The sequence below is a fragment of the Hippoglossus hippoglossus genome, chromosome 15, assembly GCF_009819705.1.
Source record: "Hippoglossus hippoglossus isolate fHipHip1 chromosome 15, fHipHip1.pri, whole genome shotgun sequence".
In the NCBI taxonomy this organism is placed as follows: domain Eukaryota; kingdom Metazoa; phylum Chordata; class Actinopteri; order Pleuronectiformes; family Pleuronectidae; genus Hippoglossus; species Hippoglossus hippoglossus.
In genome coordinates, this window is record NC_047165.1 from 10,768,137 (window position 1) to 10,785,071 (window position 16,935).

The following is a 16,935-nucleotide window of genomic DNA, read 5'->3' on the forward strand; positions in this document are numbered from 1 at the left end:
ACATAACGAAAGTATTACAATTGTACAAACGGTATGTATTGCAGATACAATATTTGGATCAGAATATAGAATAGCATTAAAACAGCTGACAAGTTTAATTTTGTCATTCTGACAGTTTAACTTTCTTACCTTCAGACACAAGACTTCCATGTATAATATTTCAATATCATCAAAAAATGAAAAAAACATTCATATATTTATACGCAAACCAGTGTGAAATATAAACCTGTGCATCATCTGCAAAGTGGTGAAATATCCTTGTCTTGTCTGCCCTGTAAACACGGCCATCTCTTGTGTATTGTGGTTGAAGAAGCCCTGTCGGACCGAAGGGGCCCAGGAGTGACTCTTAAGATGTGTCATTGGATTAGCATGTGAGCATATGCCTTTAGCCTTCTCCAGTCCCCCGCAAACACCTGAGGAGCTGCATCTCATGTACAGGACTCTCGACGGAGCCGTCTTCATGGTGCGGTTTCACTACTTCATTCTTTAGGATGAAGAATGTAAAGATACTACATCTACCACAGCTTTTTGTGTTTGTTCACGCCTGCTTTGGTAAGTTTCTCCTCTCGATTCTGTGCTTACGGTGAGCTCATGTTGCTCCGATTGTAAATAGTGTGCAGATACATTTCAAGGCTTCTGGGCTGATGACTATTAATATTTTATTCTTTCAATTCTCTGTTCAGTTGATTCATTGTTTTTGCTTTTATTTGAGAGTATTTGACTCTGTAGATCTGATTCAAAATTATTGAATTTAGTTTCAAAGGTAACATGAACTTCTTATTGATACAAAGAAAAGGAAATCACAGTCGATATTACAGACAGAAATAGCATTGTTTTTGTCTCAATGTATGGTAAAGGTATCTCAGGAGGTTGACGTAACGCACCTGTAATCCCAATCAAAGTGCCCGAGAAAACAGGGGGCGCATGCGCAGCGTAGAGCTCGGCTTATGTCACTCAAGTATTTAAGGCAACTTTAATGAGAGGGACCGTCATGGCGACCTCTTATGAGTAATTGTGAAAGCTAAAATATAGTTTAGCTATTAGAGAATAGGTGCAGCTAGCGTTAGCCTTAGCACATCAATGCTAACACTAGCAAACAAAACTAAAGCTTCTGGTAAATCACCAGATCAATTAAAGCAATTGCAGAAACACTGCTGAGTGTAATGACGTTTGATTAAGGGTTGGTGTTATAGTGCTGCCCCCGGAAAGTCGATCTCACAATTGAGATTTTACAAGTTACGAATTTGTGTTTGTTTGTTTGTTGTTGTTGTTTTTTTTTGTTGTATTTGTGCAGTGTAATTCAGGGGACAATTTGGTCCCCATAAGCAGCTGTGGAGTGGCTGTGTTTTCACGCTACTTTCCTGGGTTAAACTAGTTCACTATATTAAGTCATCGTATCTGCTGTGACAAGATGTCTGCGCTATAGGTTCAGACCCAGTATGACAATGAGCGAGATGGAAGAAGCTACAAAATCAGAATCAGGGAAAACTTTATCTTGTGCCGTCTGCTTAGAAGTACTTAATTTACAACAATTCACGTTATCCACGTAGTTAGCATGCATTAGCTCAGGGAGATAACTTTGTTTGTTTGCTTCATTATGTAAATGTTGCTATCAACCTTAAAGCTCCGCCAAACCCTGTTCAAAAATCTGAAAAAAAAGGAAACTAATCCTTAAAAATTTGAATTAAAAAACTATTAAATCGGAATCGTCTGACAAAATGTTTGAATAACATTCAACTTTCAATTTGTGTGAGGCAGTTTGGTAGACGGGTCATGAAACCTAAAGTCTGAATCGAGTAACAAGTCTCTATTCTTCGAGTCCGAGTCACTAACCGAGAGAAGTAAAATCCATGATAACCAAAAGTATGCTTCAGAAGATCTCTTATCGCATTTTACGTGTAATTGGTAATATTTAATATTAAAATGGCTATAGATATATTATGCCAGGTTATTATGGCCTGTTACACAAAACTAACAAAAATCTTCGTCGAGTCTGAATGCAGTCAATGCTTGAGTCTGAACGCCACGAGTCAAAATCGAGCTGGAGTCCTGGATTGAAGGAATATGATGTTTGTACAATCGTGTTTTATTTGTACTTTTTAATTTTTTTAAACATGCCTAGTCTCAATTTAAAACATTCAACCATTCAATTCTATTTCCATGTGTCTGTCCTCAGCTCAAGCAGACTTTGCCCCCTACTTCTACGACAATGGACCGTACAGCAACAACGGGAACCTGGCTCTGTTCAGCCTGTCAGAGGACACGCCCATCGGTGAGACTCACCTCTGACACACAGGACATTCAGTGCAAACAGCCGAAAAACCAATCAACAAAATAGTGTGTTTTGCCCGCTAGCGTCTGAGAGTCCAGAATGTTAAATAGTCTTTGATGGATGATGTGTTGCGTTGTACGTACTCACACAAACATGTTCATGCTGGTTCCACCTGTTGATGTCAGGAGCATTTAGCCGGCTGTGGATGTGGTGCAGTTGTCCCCCTGCTCCTTACATCAGTTCAGGGTACCTACAGTATTATCCTGCTTTCTACTGGTAACTGTTAATGTATTGCACCAGCTAACTGTGCAATATTCATTCTGTGCAATCCATTTCACTGTATATATTCGCACACAGTATTGTATATATTATTTATTTTCCATTTCTATTTTTATAAATTAACTTACTTAACTTAAACTAACTGTTTATATTGAATGTTTACATATTACTTACTGATTTCTATTTTTTTTTACTGTCCTCTTTGTTGCTTATCATATCTTATCTTATCTTATTACAGTTAGAATCACGTTCTTTTTACATAAACACATCAAGACTTTGTTTCCAAAACTGTTTTTGTCCATAACTGAGGTTTAAAACGATGTGTTCCCTTAGGTACACAGATCTATAGTCTCAACGGCACAGACCCTGAGGGCCATGAGGTGATGTACGGCCTGTCATTTGATCCTGGCTTCAGAGAGTACTTCAGGGTCGACCCCAAATCTGGAAACATGACTTTGGTGGAAAAGCTGGACAGAGAAGTAAATTTTAACATGAGAAAATAATCAATTAAACTGTTGATTTAGACTTAAACTTAACCTTCATTCCTAAAGAAAGTTAGATATCCTCCATATTAACCGTTTCATTTTCATCTTTCCTCAGAAAGAAGATTCAATTGACGTTCTTGTGAGCATCACTGATGGAAGAAGCAAGGTACGAACAGCTGGTTCCATGCGTGACTATATAATTAGATATTGAATCAAAATAATATGAAATCTTCTTTTCAGGTTGTGGAAAGAGTCACAATATTTGTGATGGATGCAAACGACGAGAAGCCTGAATTCAAAAACATGCCTGCGATCATTGATGTGCTGGAGGTACGTGAAGCTTATATCTTTTGTATATTTTCAATATTCAAACCATAGATGTTGTGACCTGGGTTATTTTCTGTGTTGCACATTTTAGACAACTGAGTCTGGCGCCAGCATCTACGGAGTCGAGGCAGTGGACAGAGACACGGGCTCAGGAGGCTCAGTCACCTACTACCTCCAGGTATCACATGGCAGGAGTCAAACACCGGCCACTCACATACAATCCTCTCTGACTTCTGTGTTTAATGAAAACAGCATGCAAACAAGCACAGATGAGACACTTGAAAATATGAAACACCGGCTGAAACTGGCCACGTCTGAAGTTAATCTGCATGCGATGTAATGTATAGATGTGCTGATTATGAGGTTAGAATCATTTCTCGTTCGCATTCGAGCGAATCCGATGGTGAAGTTATGACGATGGGGATTAAATCACAATTACATTTGTGTCAAGTATTGGAGGCTTAGAGGGCTGCAGTGGCAGCGCGTGCCAGGGAATGTTAGTTTGCACTTTGGACTATTAGGACCACAGAACAGCTGGCCCGAGGTGAACAGTGATGAGTGAGGCGGTGCACATCTGGACCCAGCAACTATCACCTGCCTGCCCTGTCCATCAGCATATGGCTTCTTTACATCCAGATGGACAAAGGGATCGACTTTATAGATGATGTGGCTTAATTCAAGAGGCTACTCAATGTTTTTATGCAGCCATCTGACCACTCTTCATGATAACTCACATGAGTGGGTTGTAAATGGGGTCTAGGGGGTTTCAGTGACAGGCTTTTACCCACGTGACCGTATTTGTGTGTCTGTGTGTACTTTAAAATCCTGCTTTTCTTCTGTTCCCTGTCACAGAATCCTCCGTCCACTTTGTTTTCCATCGACAGACACAGTGGTGTCCTTCGTATCCGATCTGGAGAAATGTTGGACTACGAGAAAACAAAGACCCACTTTGTGACTGTCATTGCAAAGGTAACTAGAGTGACACTTAGAGCACATAACTCTACCAAGACCTAACTTTAATCATCACCCCAATTGCAGAATAAAGTATAATAATCATCTCTGTATTATTTGTTTTCACAGAAAAAACATAACCTCCTTGGTTTAGGTAATAAATATGTCAAAGCTCAGGGTTTCTGTTCTGGAATAGTGTTATTTCATTTTCAATTTAAATGAACTCTGTGGAGTTAATGATCGTTAGCATAAGAAATGTTTTGTTACAGTTTTGCAGTTACATAATAATTGTATATAAATGTAATTATTAGGAAACGGAGTTGGCCCACAACTCTACTGTGACACAACACATACTCATGCTGCCTGTTTTAGGCTGTCCCAGTTAGTTGGTGGTGGTATTGCTACAAGAAACGTAGTAATGTACCAAAAAAAGGAAGAGAAGAAGAAAGCTGGCCAGTATAACCTGTATCACCTTGAAAATACTTCCATAATCGGCTTTGCAAATATTTGATGCAGAAGGAAATATATGGATTAAGCCTTGAGAATACAAAAGTAAAACAAACGTACATTAATAATGTCCCAATTTAAAAATATTTACACAACCCTAAAAGAGATCCTTCCATTGAAGGGGGATCTGACAGTGGGAAACTGAGATGTCTTTTGATATTTAACCTTTTAAGATGTGTTAATAGGTGTTTATTAACATTATTATAACAACATCAAATCTCAAAGAACAATAGGAAATCAAATCTAAATTTAAATATACATTTCTTTTCTTCCAGGACGGTGGTGGTGACTTTAATGGCAAGGAGCAGTTTCTGTCTTCCTCTGCGACTCTGACGATCAATGTGATCGATGCACAGGACACGCCGCCATCTTTTATCGGGACGCCCTATTTTGGCTTCGTTTATGAAGTCTCAATGCCCGTGAGTATGGAAACATCTTCCAGTGACTTTCTGCTACGATTTCTGTTTTTAAGTCTGTTTACATCACAGAGTTCTAATGGCTGACATTTCACAGTAATGTCGCTGATGTTTCCTTCAAAGCTTTTCTCTATTTTCTCTTATCTCCTTGATTTCAAAATGTCACTGCAGAAGACAGATTACACATTCTGACTTTTATCCAGAGGAGAATAATTAGCAACCTGACATTTCATGTAGCTTTGATGAGTCAGAGAAGACCCTTTGGTTAAAGCTGTTTGCAAAAAGGTGCTTTAACTGTTAATTATCAGTTCATAGAAAAATATTGGAAGTATAATTTAATGACCAACTGTATAGCTGGTCATCTCTGCATCCTGGTCTTCTAACGATAACCCAACACCGAATTATCAGTCATGTTTCACTACTGATTAACGCCTAAATCTATCATATAATTTTGTTTCCAGGGATCTGAAGTATTCATTGTTAGTGCCAAAGATGGTGATGTGGGGAATCCAAATCCGATCCGTTACTCCTTCGATGAGGGTACGAATCAAATTCTAAGAGGAAAAAAAGAGAAAATTTAACTAATTCTGTTTCAGAAATATGTTGATATGTCTGTTGTGTGTGTGTGTGTCTGCAGGTGCTGATGCTGTTTTCAGCATCAATAAAACAAGCGGCTGTATAACTCTGCTGACCTTCCCTATGTATCTGAAGAGAGAGGTCTTTAATATTAAAGTCAGGGTAAGTCGCACGTCATTCAGACATCCAACCAGTACATTCTCTAAAGTATAAAGTTGTATCACCTCACCAAAGAAAAAAATAATTCTGCTGCATTTAAATGATCTTTGAATTTGTGCTAAAATACCTAAAAAGACTTTATTTAATCAAACAGACCCTCATTCACGTTACATCTGCAGGGATGAACAAGGAAATTCCTCATTAATTTGGATTAGATATAGATTAAAAATAGGATTCACAAGGTTGAAGTATTGTAGTGAAACTGGCAGATAAAATCTCGTACAAGCTCACGTGTACTGCCCACATAGGTGATACGTATGGGCCTAATTTTGACTTCATGTTTCCAGGCTTCAGAAGTGAGTCCTGAAGGCAGACTGATGGACTACGGGGTAACCACCTTGGTGATCCGTGTGGTGGACCTGAACAATAACCCACCTACTTTCTATGGAGAGAACGGCACACAGAACATGTTTGAGTTGACCATGTATGAGCATCCACCGGAGGGAGAGATTCTCCGAGGGCTGAAAATCACTGTCAATGACTCCGATCAGGTGGGTGAGATCATAAATGTTTTTTATACCCAGTGATGTTTTAAAAGTGCCTCCATCAGCCACGACAGCGGATCAGTGCTTGTTTTTCACGTAATGACAAATTACATTGTTATCTACTGGGAAACTGATTAAATCAACACACGTTGTGCCACAACACTGAGTGCACGCTGGTGTCCACCTTTCTGTCTGTGGAATCGCTCTAAGCCGGCCATTATCGCAGACAATCCTTTTAAAATTGCATGAACTTGAGAGTGAGCCAGGACAAATTGAAAGGTTCACGCTAACTGCGCCATTTGTCGGCTTATGCAAGTCTCTCTGTGTTTCCAGCTCCTTGCATGAGCCTCGGCCGCTGCTCACCAAATGTGTTCCGTGTTAATACTGTTACAACATCAGGGTGAACTCTCTCTGTCCACACATATTACGTTTCATCAAGAAATACATTGCAGCCAATGATATCCTATTGATTCCTAATGCATTGCTATAATACTGAAAGGACACAGAGCTTTTATATTGATTGAATGGACTATATACGACTCGGATTATGCTCTGTGTCTGCTTGTTTGTGATAGCTTTGTAGCAAATTCAGCTTACTATAAATAAGTTCATGCATGCGTAATATACCTTTGAACGATTTCCCAGATGAGGCATTTTGAATAATACGATGACGCGTGTTGTGCTCACGCAGGGCGCCAACGCCAAATTCAATCTGAGGCTGATCGGACCAGGAAGGATGCTGCGAGTCGTTCCTCAGACTGTGCTGAACGAGGCCCAGGTCACGATCTTGGTGGAGGACTCGGCTGCCATGGACTACGAGAAGCACCATTTTCTCACATACAAGGTGAAACACATTCAAATGGGGTAATATCACAAGTGCATGTACAGTCAACCTGAAGTGCAAAACAGAAAACACAACGACTGCTACAAAAACACAACTGCAAATAAGAAAATACAACGATAAACTATAAACAGCTGTTTGTTTTATTGTTTGCTGTTGTTCTGCACCTCTGGACCAACAACAGATAGCAGATACATCAACTGCATCTCCTGCATCTTCTTTCATTTTATTTATTTCAAATCTTTCTCCTTTAGCTCCTGGCAGTTGAGATTGATACTCCGGAGAGATTCAGCGCAACAGCAGACATTGTCATCCACCTCCTGGACACCAATGACAACGCGCCCAAATTCTCCTCAGATTACTACATCGCTCGGATTCCAGAAAACTCACCCGGCGGCTCCAACGTGGTGTCAGTCACGGTGAGTTGAGCGTTCATCCTGTCTAAAAATACATGCCATCACCAATGTACGTCACTCATGAGCTCAAGAGGAATGTTGATTTTAGCAAAATGCCCAAGCGGCCCATTAATTCCCCAAATGTGGACTTTTTGGGCTCTGAGGGTTGGGATAAAATGTGAAAACATGTAGATAAAAGCTAGGCGAGGTAAGCTGCCAGATGGCTATCACTTTCATTTAGTTGTGTAACATCAAATTCCCAGATTTTTTTTTTCTAATGCTTAGTAGCACATGCAGCTGCATCACAGAAATAACATGAACACTGAGAACATGTTGTGTTTCTTTTTTTTTTCCAGTGCCATTTAGTTTAAAAACGATTCGCCCTTGTCAGTTCATATCAGCCCTGCAGAGGCTCAAAGCAACAGGGAGGCTCACTAATAAATCCTCCCCTTGCGTGAACACCACAGAGGCTCGTTGCCTTGATCCCAGGCAATTTCAATCAGATAAAAGAACAGCCGACAAGTGACCTTGGACACACGGAGACGGCAAACAGGCATCCCTGCAGTGACAGACAGACAGATTAGCTGATGCCCATGATGATGTTCCCTATGACATCAAAAACCTGCCTTTTTATAGCTGACCTATGTAACATCATGTCCCAATCCAGCACAGATTCACTTCACTCCGTGTTGGCAGACAGTTCTGTCTCCTGCTCATTCAGTTTTAAGAAAGGAGATGTGAACAAATGCAACCTCAACGTGTTGGGGCTTGTTAAGGAAAGAGAAAAGAAAGAAGCATGTATCATATTGGTCACTAACCTGACGTAAATCTAAATGAATGCTTCATCGTACTGGGCTACATGTTGCACTAAAACCCTTATAGAGAACATTCAGATCACCCTGGCTAAAGTTGGTCAAGTCATATTCTTTTCTCTATATTCTGTTTGTCTCCAGGCAACAGACCCAGACTCAGGACCTTGGGGTGAAGTGAAGTATACGATCTATGGATCCGGGGCTGAACTGTGAGTATGACAATGTGAAAGGCTTTGGGAGAATGGACCCAGTGCCTACTTCAACTTCCTCACATCCACATAACACCATTATTCTTTCTATGTATGTATTTGAAAGGCATCTAGCTGTTGAAGTAACACATATCCATGCCAATCCATGCGGACATTGGGCAGCAGGCAACCTGTCCAGCATATTACAAGGCCAACATATGGAAAATCAACCATTTACACTCACATTCACACAAACGGACAATTTAGAGCAGAGGTAACCAAGATCTTTAACGCTTAACGCTCAGGACACACCGGTGGCAGTTGCGCCACGGATCTGCTACGTCGCGGTGTCTGTTGTCCGCACCGGCAGCGAGTCTGCTGTGGTTCTGGTTTATCTACTGAATTTTCTTGAATAAATGTGCTGTTATGTACTGAACTAAATGCCTGGACACTATGGTGTGAAGACGTCCATCTTCCGGTCTCGCAATCCATCAACGCCTTGTTAAATGAAAGGATTCAGACGCTGGAGTGCTTTTATTTATAAATGGGCACTGGAAGTATTTGTTTCTGACATATTCGACAAATAAACATTGCTCGCAGTTCACAGCAGAATAGACAGTGAAGATGATCTTTCACCACAGTTTTAATGTTTATCTGTGGAATTTGTCACAAACATAAATATTTGCAACACTTCCTGTCTTCAGACTATGGGAGGAAGAGAGAGTAACCAGAGAAAACCCCCACACAGACATGAGGAGAACACGCAAACTCCACACAGGAAGGCCTTAGCTTAGTTGGGATTCAAACCACGGAACTTTTTAATATGAGGCATTACTGCTAACCACTGCTCCACTGTGCCAAACAAAAATATGACATTCACAACAGAAAAGAGATTTTGATCATAGATACCAACCAAATAGTGTTTTTGTGGCCCTCACTGTGCTTACCACTGGTGATTGGTCATGTCATTGTAAACTCATATTTCTCACACCCATGTTCTGGCAAATTAAATTAAAGCATTAAAAAAAAATGTTTTAAAGCATGGATCCTTTCTCAACATTATCAGCAGTTGTTTACTCTTTGCAGATAAAAAAGTAGTTTTATTATACTTGAATATAAATGTCAAAGAATACGGATCTGAGCTTGAATGTGTAATTTTAACCACAGAACTACTGTGTATGAAAACCAAATGCATCTGCCTGAAAGCTGTGCAGGAACATGACTTGTAGCAGACTTGTTTTTCATATGAGAAATATGGTCCAGTTTATTGCAACTAAGCGCCCTGGCCCCCCGGAGGATTTGCTGGCATTTTCTCTCATCTCGATTTTTATTAGATTCCTAGTAGGAGTCTAAACGCGGCGAGAGAGAAAAAAAGGCTCAGCGGTCACTGTTCTCTCTCAGTGATAACACACAGTTCACCTCCAGCTTTCACTTCATGCCCCTGCAGATAGAATACAACAGATCTGCAGCATTTAGCACAGTTAGTACCTGACCTGTATTCCAAACATACATCTGCAATGCACAATGCCTATCGTCAGGTGTATGTCCGTGTAGGGTCAAGTTTAATCTCCCTGGGCTGTTTCCTATGAACCATTTGCTTTGTATGATGAAATGTAGGTGGAAAAAAGAGTATTTTGGGACTTCTAAGTAGAGATTTTGAGCTCTGTAGCAATGAATTAGTGGAGATATGTGATGTCACATGGCATCCAGGAGTAGGATTTTCCAAAATAAGCAGAGGGGAGAGATTTGGAACAGTTTTAGCTTAGTGGGTACTTGTTTGCTCAGAACAATTTTCAAACTGCGTCACCTCAGATTAGTCTCAGCAAAGGATACTAAAAAATATAGCATGTTGTGTACTTTGCCAGTATCTTGTATAGAAACACTGCAGTGTATACAGGACTGTGCTGTCCTGATCTTTGCCTGCTCATCCGCTGCCTTCGTTAATCCCCTAATGGGATTGGAGGAGAAAATAGACTTTGCGGCTGTACTGACTACCTTGCACTGTGACCTGTAGGGTAACTAAACAAGTCAGTCAGTCCAACAATCCACATCCTTTCTCGCTCTGTATGTTAATGGCCAAGTCTTTCTTCACTTAAATGTATTGGAATAGAACAGTAAAGTGATGATTTATAAGGGTAGTTCAATGTTTTGCAAAACACACATATTCCCTTTTATTTTATAGATTTACATGATAAGACACCCACATGTCTGCACATTAAATCAAGTATTAGAGTCACAAGGTCACATGAAAAGTGGAACAAAGGAGAAACAGATGCTCCATCAGATGCTCCATCTATCACCGAGCAACACCTCTAAAGCCCATCTACATCTCAATTCAAAGGTTCCTGATCCAGCCCACATCTGGGATCATCTACACGCAGCCCTGGGCGAGCCTGGATGCAGAGGTGAGATCCAAGTACAACTTCTACGTAAAGGCAGAGGACATGGAGGGGAGGTACAGCCTGGCTGAGGTGTTTGTGACGGTGCTCGACCTGAACGACCACCCACCAGCTTTCAACGAAAACTTCCTCGAGAAGACGATGGTGATCGGAGCGCCAGTGAAAGTAGAGGTATGTGCTCCCCTTGAGATTAAAAGAAAAAGGCAAAGTCAGAGTAATGTTTTTTAATTCACTGCATTTCCGCAGGCTGTAGATGACGACGCCGAGGTGCCCAACAACGTCATCGAGTACGCCATCATGAAAGCTGACCCGGACAACAACATCTTTGACATCGACATCGACACTGGCGAGATCGTGCTGAAGTCCTACATCAAGTCGATGGCCATCATTCAGAACATCACCAAGCAGAGGGACTTCACCTGGTCCCTGGTGGTGCAGGCCCGAGACCGAGGCCAGCCGTCCTTCAGCACCACCGCAGTCGTCAAGATCGACATCACAGAGGCTGTAAGTTACCACCAAGTATACGTGAATAACAGTTTAAGAGTTAGATGCGATGTGATGAATTATATTCTGAGGTTTTACCCTTTAAATATATGAAAAATACAGTTTGCAACCATTAGTTCATCAGCATCGCTTTATAGCTTGTGCCGCTTGAATGATATTGGAGGTGTTATATTGGTAGTTTAGGAGTATTATATAACAATAATGAAGAGATTTTGCATTTTTATTCAAAGAAATCGCGTAACGTCTTTGCACCACCTGAATGATATGTATGAAGGTGCAGCTTTTCTGCAGAATAGGACATTTCATAATTTCCCAGATTTCAGGTTTCACCAGTTGTTGAGTCTGAGTCTCACGCAAATGCAATTGTCATGTTTGCAGATCAAATCCAGATTTTTCTCATACTTCTTGGGCCTAAGGAAACGTCCGGGGGCCGTGTTTGGGATTTGTTTGACCGTTGTCACCTTCGCCATTTCACTGACAATCATCATTTCAACTTATATTTACTGGAGCTCTGTGAAAAAGTCCCGTGTACAAGCTCAGGGCAAGATCAGAAAGATTATAAGGAGGCCCGTGCCATAAACGAAGCTTGCCTTGAGAGAATCCGCACAGTAGTACTGTTGTTTTTACTCTGTGGTACCGAGATTTTGTAGTGATTCTTTTTTTTGCAGTAGAACAAGGCTGTGTCTGTAAAAGAGTACAGGAGCACAACATAAACTATTCTCTTTTTTCCATGTTTTGAATATGACAAAATATTATTAGTTCTGGTTTTTCATTTTCACATTGAATTCATATCTATAGACGTGAGTGGTCTCCGTTATGGGTTTCCCGGTCAACCTCTCTGATCTTGTCTTGACAAAATAATAGTAGATTAAATGTTGATCAAATTTTAAAAGGTTTAATTTGAAAAAGAAAAATTCTAGACAACGGAAAAAGATGTTTTATACAGTTTTATGCAGTACATTTGCAGTATTTTTTTCTGAATATACATAGTTTTGTATTTTGCACCTCACATGACATTTCAGCCAAATGAGTGAAAGTGCGACAATACACGGGACAATATGAAGAAGTTCATCTTTGTGTAACAGACTATAACTTCAGTCCCATGGATGTGAATTCTCCCTGTGCTCTTTTACAGACCCAACTCAATGGGGGGCCTTGGGGATCATTTATAATGCAGAGTAGAAACAAGCCTTTGCAAATCCTAGGCATGCTCGGTGGTGTCATTAGTCTCATGGTCATAGTCACTGTCATCATCTCCACGGCAACATTCATGCGCAACAAAAAGTCCAACCGGATCCTGCCTAACCGCCGCGTGAGGAGGAGGCGCAAACAGAACGCCTGGAACTTCAAAAACCCCTTCAAGGAGCCGGACACCCCCGGAGAGAAGTTCAAAGTCGAAGAGGAAGAGCAGGAGCCCGAGGTCTTCGTGGAGAACATCAACTACAACAACAACGTCAACAACGTCCACAGCATCCACAGCGTCCACAGCGTCCACAGCGTCAACAACGTCAACAACGTCGCAAGATACTGGCCCCCGCCGCCCTGCGCCCCATCTCTGCCCCCTCCACCACCACCCTACATCCCAGGGGAGAGGCATTGGGCCGTACCCACCATCTCGGCGACAGTGGCACCCAAACCCAAGAAGAAGCTATTGAATACCAAACAGGACACTGTGAACAAAGCACTGGTTTCAGAGCTCAAGCTGAGGCTGGAGCAGAAGAGGATGCTGCACCAATAGTGCTTGATAAAACAATCTCAGCTCCATTCAGTAGCTGTCCAGCAGCTTCACTGATCTTTACCAGCAGAGCAAGTCTGCAAACGTTTTACCTCCACAAAGGAGGTTCTCACATGTTCTCATGTTTTCACCCCTGTCCATTTGTTTGTTGGTTGGTTTGTTTGTAAGCAAGATTATGCAAGAACTACAGGATGGATTACCACAAAACCTGGCGAAGGGATGTGGTTTGATTCATTGATACAAGAAACTATACCATTTTGGTGCGGATCTGGATCAGGGGTCAGATCCAGGATTTTTTTTTTTGCACTTTCTTTAACATTGTGTGATTTTTAAATGAAATTTGGAACAATCCTCATTTCTGACAATTGAGTGGACACTAAAGAAAACTACAGGTAAATGATCAAAAGCTCCAGAACAGCCACTAAATTTATCTTGAGATAAGATTGTTTTGTCAAAGTCGAGACTGAACTCAATCTTCAATAGTGCTTTGTGCGTGCGTGCGTGCATGTGTGCATGTGTGCATGCGTGTGTGTATGCGTGCGTGTGTGCATGTGTGTGTGTGTGTGTGTGTGTGTGTGTGTGTGTGTGTGTGTGTGTGTGTGTTTTTTCAGAGAGTTTAAATACACTAAAAACAGCTAACGGCATAATTCCTTGTATACTAATGATGCAATTTTCATACTGTATAATGGGAAAAAACACTACATTCATGTTTGCAATTCACAACCGTTCACTGTTTGTCTGGTTCAAGTTTGTGTGTCATTTTATAACAGATAAATTCAAACCTTTTCAACCATTTGTTGAAACACTAGTGGCTTGAAGTGTATCAAGAAAGATCCCTTGTCGGGAATGAAGTCATTCAGATTTCAACAAGCGAGACTGTTTATTTGGGATCCGACCAAGCTCCTTACAGGAGATTTCATGACACTTGAACTGACTAAAGAGATCAGCCGGTGGGTAGGGGACCAAAGTGATCACGTTAGGAAGACTTTTAATCCCACTGCGCAGGTGTAAAGCACCAGATAGTGTTTAAAGAGCAGTTTGTTTACTGCTGTATATGTGGTGGTGTCGGTTTCACTCCCTCAAAAAACTGTTCCGTTGTCAAAAAACTGTTGCTGTCAACAATTGTATTGAAATCACTACCAATTAAAGAACATGATTTGTAATTATAAAAGTGAAATAAGTGTCATTTTACACCACACTTCTCCATTGAAAATATTCCAAATTTTACAGTGCACCATCTTTTATAAACTGATTATTTATTTTGTATATACAATCTTAATCTGAAATCTATAGCTCTAGCAAGATTATCGGTTTATCTGGTCTAACTATAGCTACACGTTAAAATGAATTGAACAGTTTCATTTAAACTACTGACAACATTTCTGTGAAATGGCTGGCACACATAATCTAAGGTGGTCTCATGATTTTCCAGAGCTTTGGCTACATTTGTAAAGAACTATATTGAAGTAAAAAGTCTTAGTAGGTAAGTTGTCCATATATGGATGGATGCTTTACATCTCTGAATTTTAATCGTAGATCAATATGCAGTTTAATTATTGACAATAATAAGCAGACCATTTATTCCTTTACACACCAACAACTTACCTACAGCAGAAAACTAATTTCTTTCCACACATACAACTTAATCAGTAGATTCTTCTGGTATTTGAAACCTGTTGAGACAGTCACTGGTATCTATTCACAACCAGCTACATGTGTACAACATTCTGAATCTAGGTCACTAAGGTTAATGGTCTGTTGCCTTGAAGGCCCCACGAGACAAACACCTTAAGACTGACGCCTCCTTAATGAGTCTGAAAATGTACTGAACTGCCCCCTTCTGGAGAGAAAGGAGAAGCTGCCTGGACCACAGGTGAGAGACAAACAAGGGGAGTAAAAGAGCTGATCCCGAAACCTTGAGGTAGGTTTTAGTGTCAGTGGTTGTTTGGTCTAATTGTTTTCGATCTGTACTGACACAGCAGAGGAGAGAAGTTGGTTCAGTCGTGTAATATTCAAGTAGAGCAAGCAGAATATGTAAATCTCACACAACAATATTCTGTTTGCTGTTGTTCTTAGTTCAACCTCAGCAAATGTTCTGCAAATATGTAATATATTACCCTGATACAAGCCCCTTTGCCCTCCTTGGCTCCGATGTCAATGTGAGCGCTAGCAATTACCAAGTTACACTGAACCACTCACTGGGTATTTGTGTAGACATCAGCCAGACATGCACACTTTTTTCAAAGTTACATAAAACATTGAATTTGCAGATTACCCTCTCTAATCCCAGGACCAATTTGTTCATCTTTGTACAATATTGCATCGTTGGCGAAAAACCAACACTCCATCTGCCCTGATCTGGTTTGGACGGACAAGATGTGTGCGACTGGCAGCAAACTTTCACATGGTCATGATGACACACAGTGGATTCTGGGGATTTCTTATTTTTTTATTTTTTTATTTGACAAATTAAAATCCGCCCCATAAATTTAAGTCAGATTATACGTACAAATGTGCTGCTGTTTCAGGCACAGCGCAGTCCCCAAAGATCTTTAAGAAACCAAACCCAAATTTTAGGTCAGAAATGTCAAACGCACAAAGAATTTTTTTTGACGTTGCAAGCTGTTAATGCTCTGAGGTGGAATGAGGGAATATGAGGAGCTGCCCAAATGATCATGTATTATGCCATGAAAGAGGCAGCCGGGATTACTGGGCTATTTGATAGAGGATTACAGAGTTGAAAGTTGCAAAGTGCATTGATGCTTTAGAATGAAAGAAGAATGCACATGCACAGAGTTCAAAAATCATGGCATGCATTTGAACAAATTGAGGAACTGAAAGGCAAAATAAATGAAACATCTTTTCTGGATTAATTCCTTAAAATAGGGAAAAAAAATGTAATGAGCATATGTAGCATAGTGCTTAAATAAAACACTGCTTTGTGCAACATTAGGGTGAGTGAGGAGGAAAAATAGGAAAAGGCTGAATAAAGATACGATTCATGTGCTCTGTGGTTAAATAGCTGAGACTAGCTATAGCTGAGAGTGTTTAAAAAATTTACATTGTCATGTGTCATACACAGTGGATAAGGATTACAACAAAAAGCAACATCAATCCCCCCACACGCAAATCGTATAAACACATCTGAACAAGCAAGAAAGCAGATGTGCTCCTGCGCTCCAGAAATGAGAGCTGCCAATCTCAGCCAGTCGTTTAAAACCCTCATCTTAAGTCAATAGAAGCGGGTCTGGGCAGAGATGAACTGATCTCCTTGCGTCACAGGAGACAACACATGGGAATGGAGGACAGGACGGGTGGGGGGGGGGGTTGGTTTGTGTGATCTGATCATAAAGTGACGGCAGGAAGGGATATTGGAGAGGATGCCAGTGTTTGGGTATTATGTCAAATGAACAATGCCATTGGCCGAGGCATATCCGATGTGCCATCTGTCTGGGTCGGCCGGCACAAAGATCATGTGTGACGCATGCCTGCTGAGTGGTGTGTGCGTAGAGGGGGGGTGACGTACATGTGCAGTGATGCAAAG

General features: G+C 40.8%; 1 protein-coding gene across 2 annotated transcripts; it reads left to right on the top strand.

Annotated features, from left to right (window-relative positions):
* The first annotated feature begins 465 nt into the window (after window positions 1-465).
* Window positions 466-13,417, top strand: cdhr1a (cadherin-related family member 1a). 2 transcript variants are annotated; one of them, XM_034608462.1, is made up of 17 exons: window positions 466-552; window positions 2,177-2,272; window positions 2,885-3,030; window positions 3,152-3,202; window positions 3,277-3,366; window positions 3,455-3,541; window positions 4,216-4,332; window positions 5,097-5,240; window positions 5,699-5,777; window positions 5,875-5,975; window positions 6,320-6,523; window positions 7,209-7,361; window positions 7,613-7,777; window positions 8,707-8,774; window positions 11,095-11,323; window positions 11,399-11,656; window positions 12,035-12,246. In XM_034608462.1, the coding sequence occupies exons 1-17, from the start codon at window positions 492-494 to the stop codon at window positions 12,233-12,235; spliced, it is 2,250 nt and encodes a 749-aa protein (XP_034464353.1). In that variant the 5' UTR covers window positions 466-491; the 3' UTR covers window positions 12,236-12,246. The 2 variants fall into 2 exon arrangements, with proteins under 2 accessions (XP_034464353.1, XP_034464352.1); XM_034608461.1 differs by lacking the exon at window positions 12,035-12,246 and adding an exon at window positions 12,792-13,417 and having other exon boundaries at window positions 492-552.
* Window positions 13,418-16,935: the final 3,518 nt, after the last annotated feature.

Bases quoted from the DNA above. Each gene is read 5' to 3' on its own strand.
- cdhr1a (XM_034608461.1), top strand. From the start codon at position 492: ATGAAGAATGTAAAGATACTACATCTACCACAGCTTTTTGTGTTTGTT. The intron at 3,542-4,215 runs GTATCACATGGC...TCCCTGTCACAG, and splicing joins CAGTCACCTACTACCTCCAG to AATCCTCCGTCCACTTTGTT. The intron at 5,976-6,319 runs GTAAGTCGCACG...TCATGTTTCCAG, and splicing joins TCTTTAATATTAAAGTCAGG to GCTTCAGAAGTGAGTCCTGA.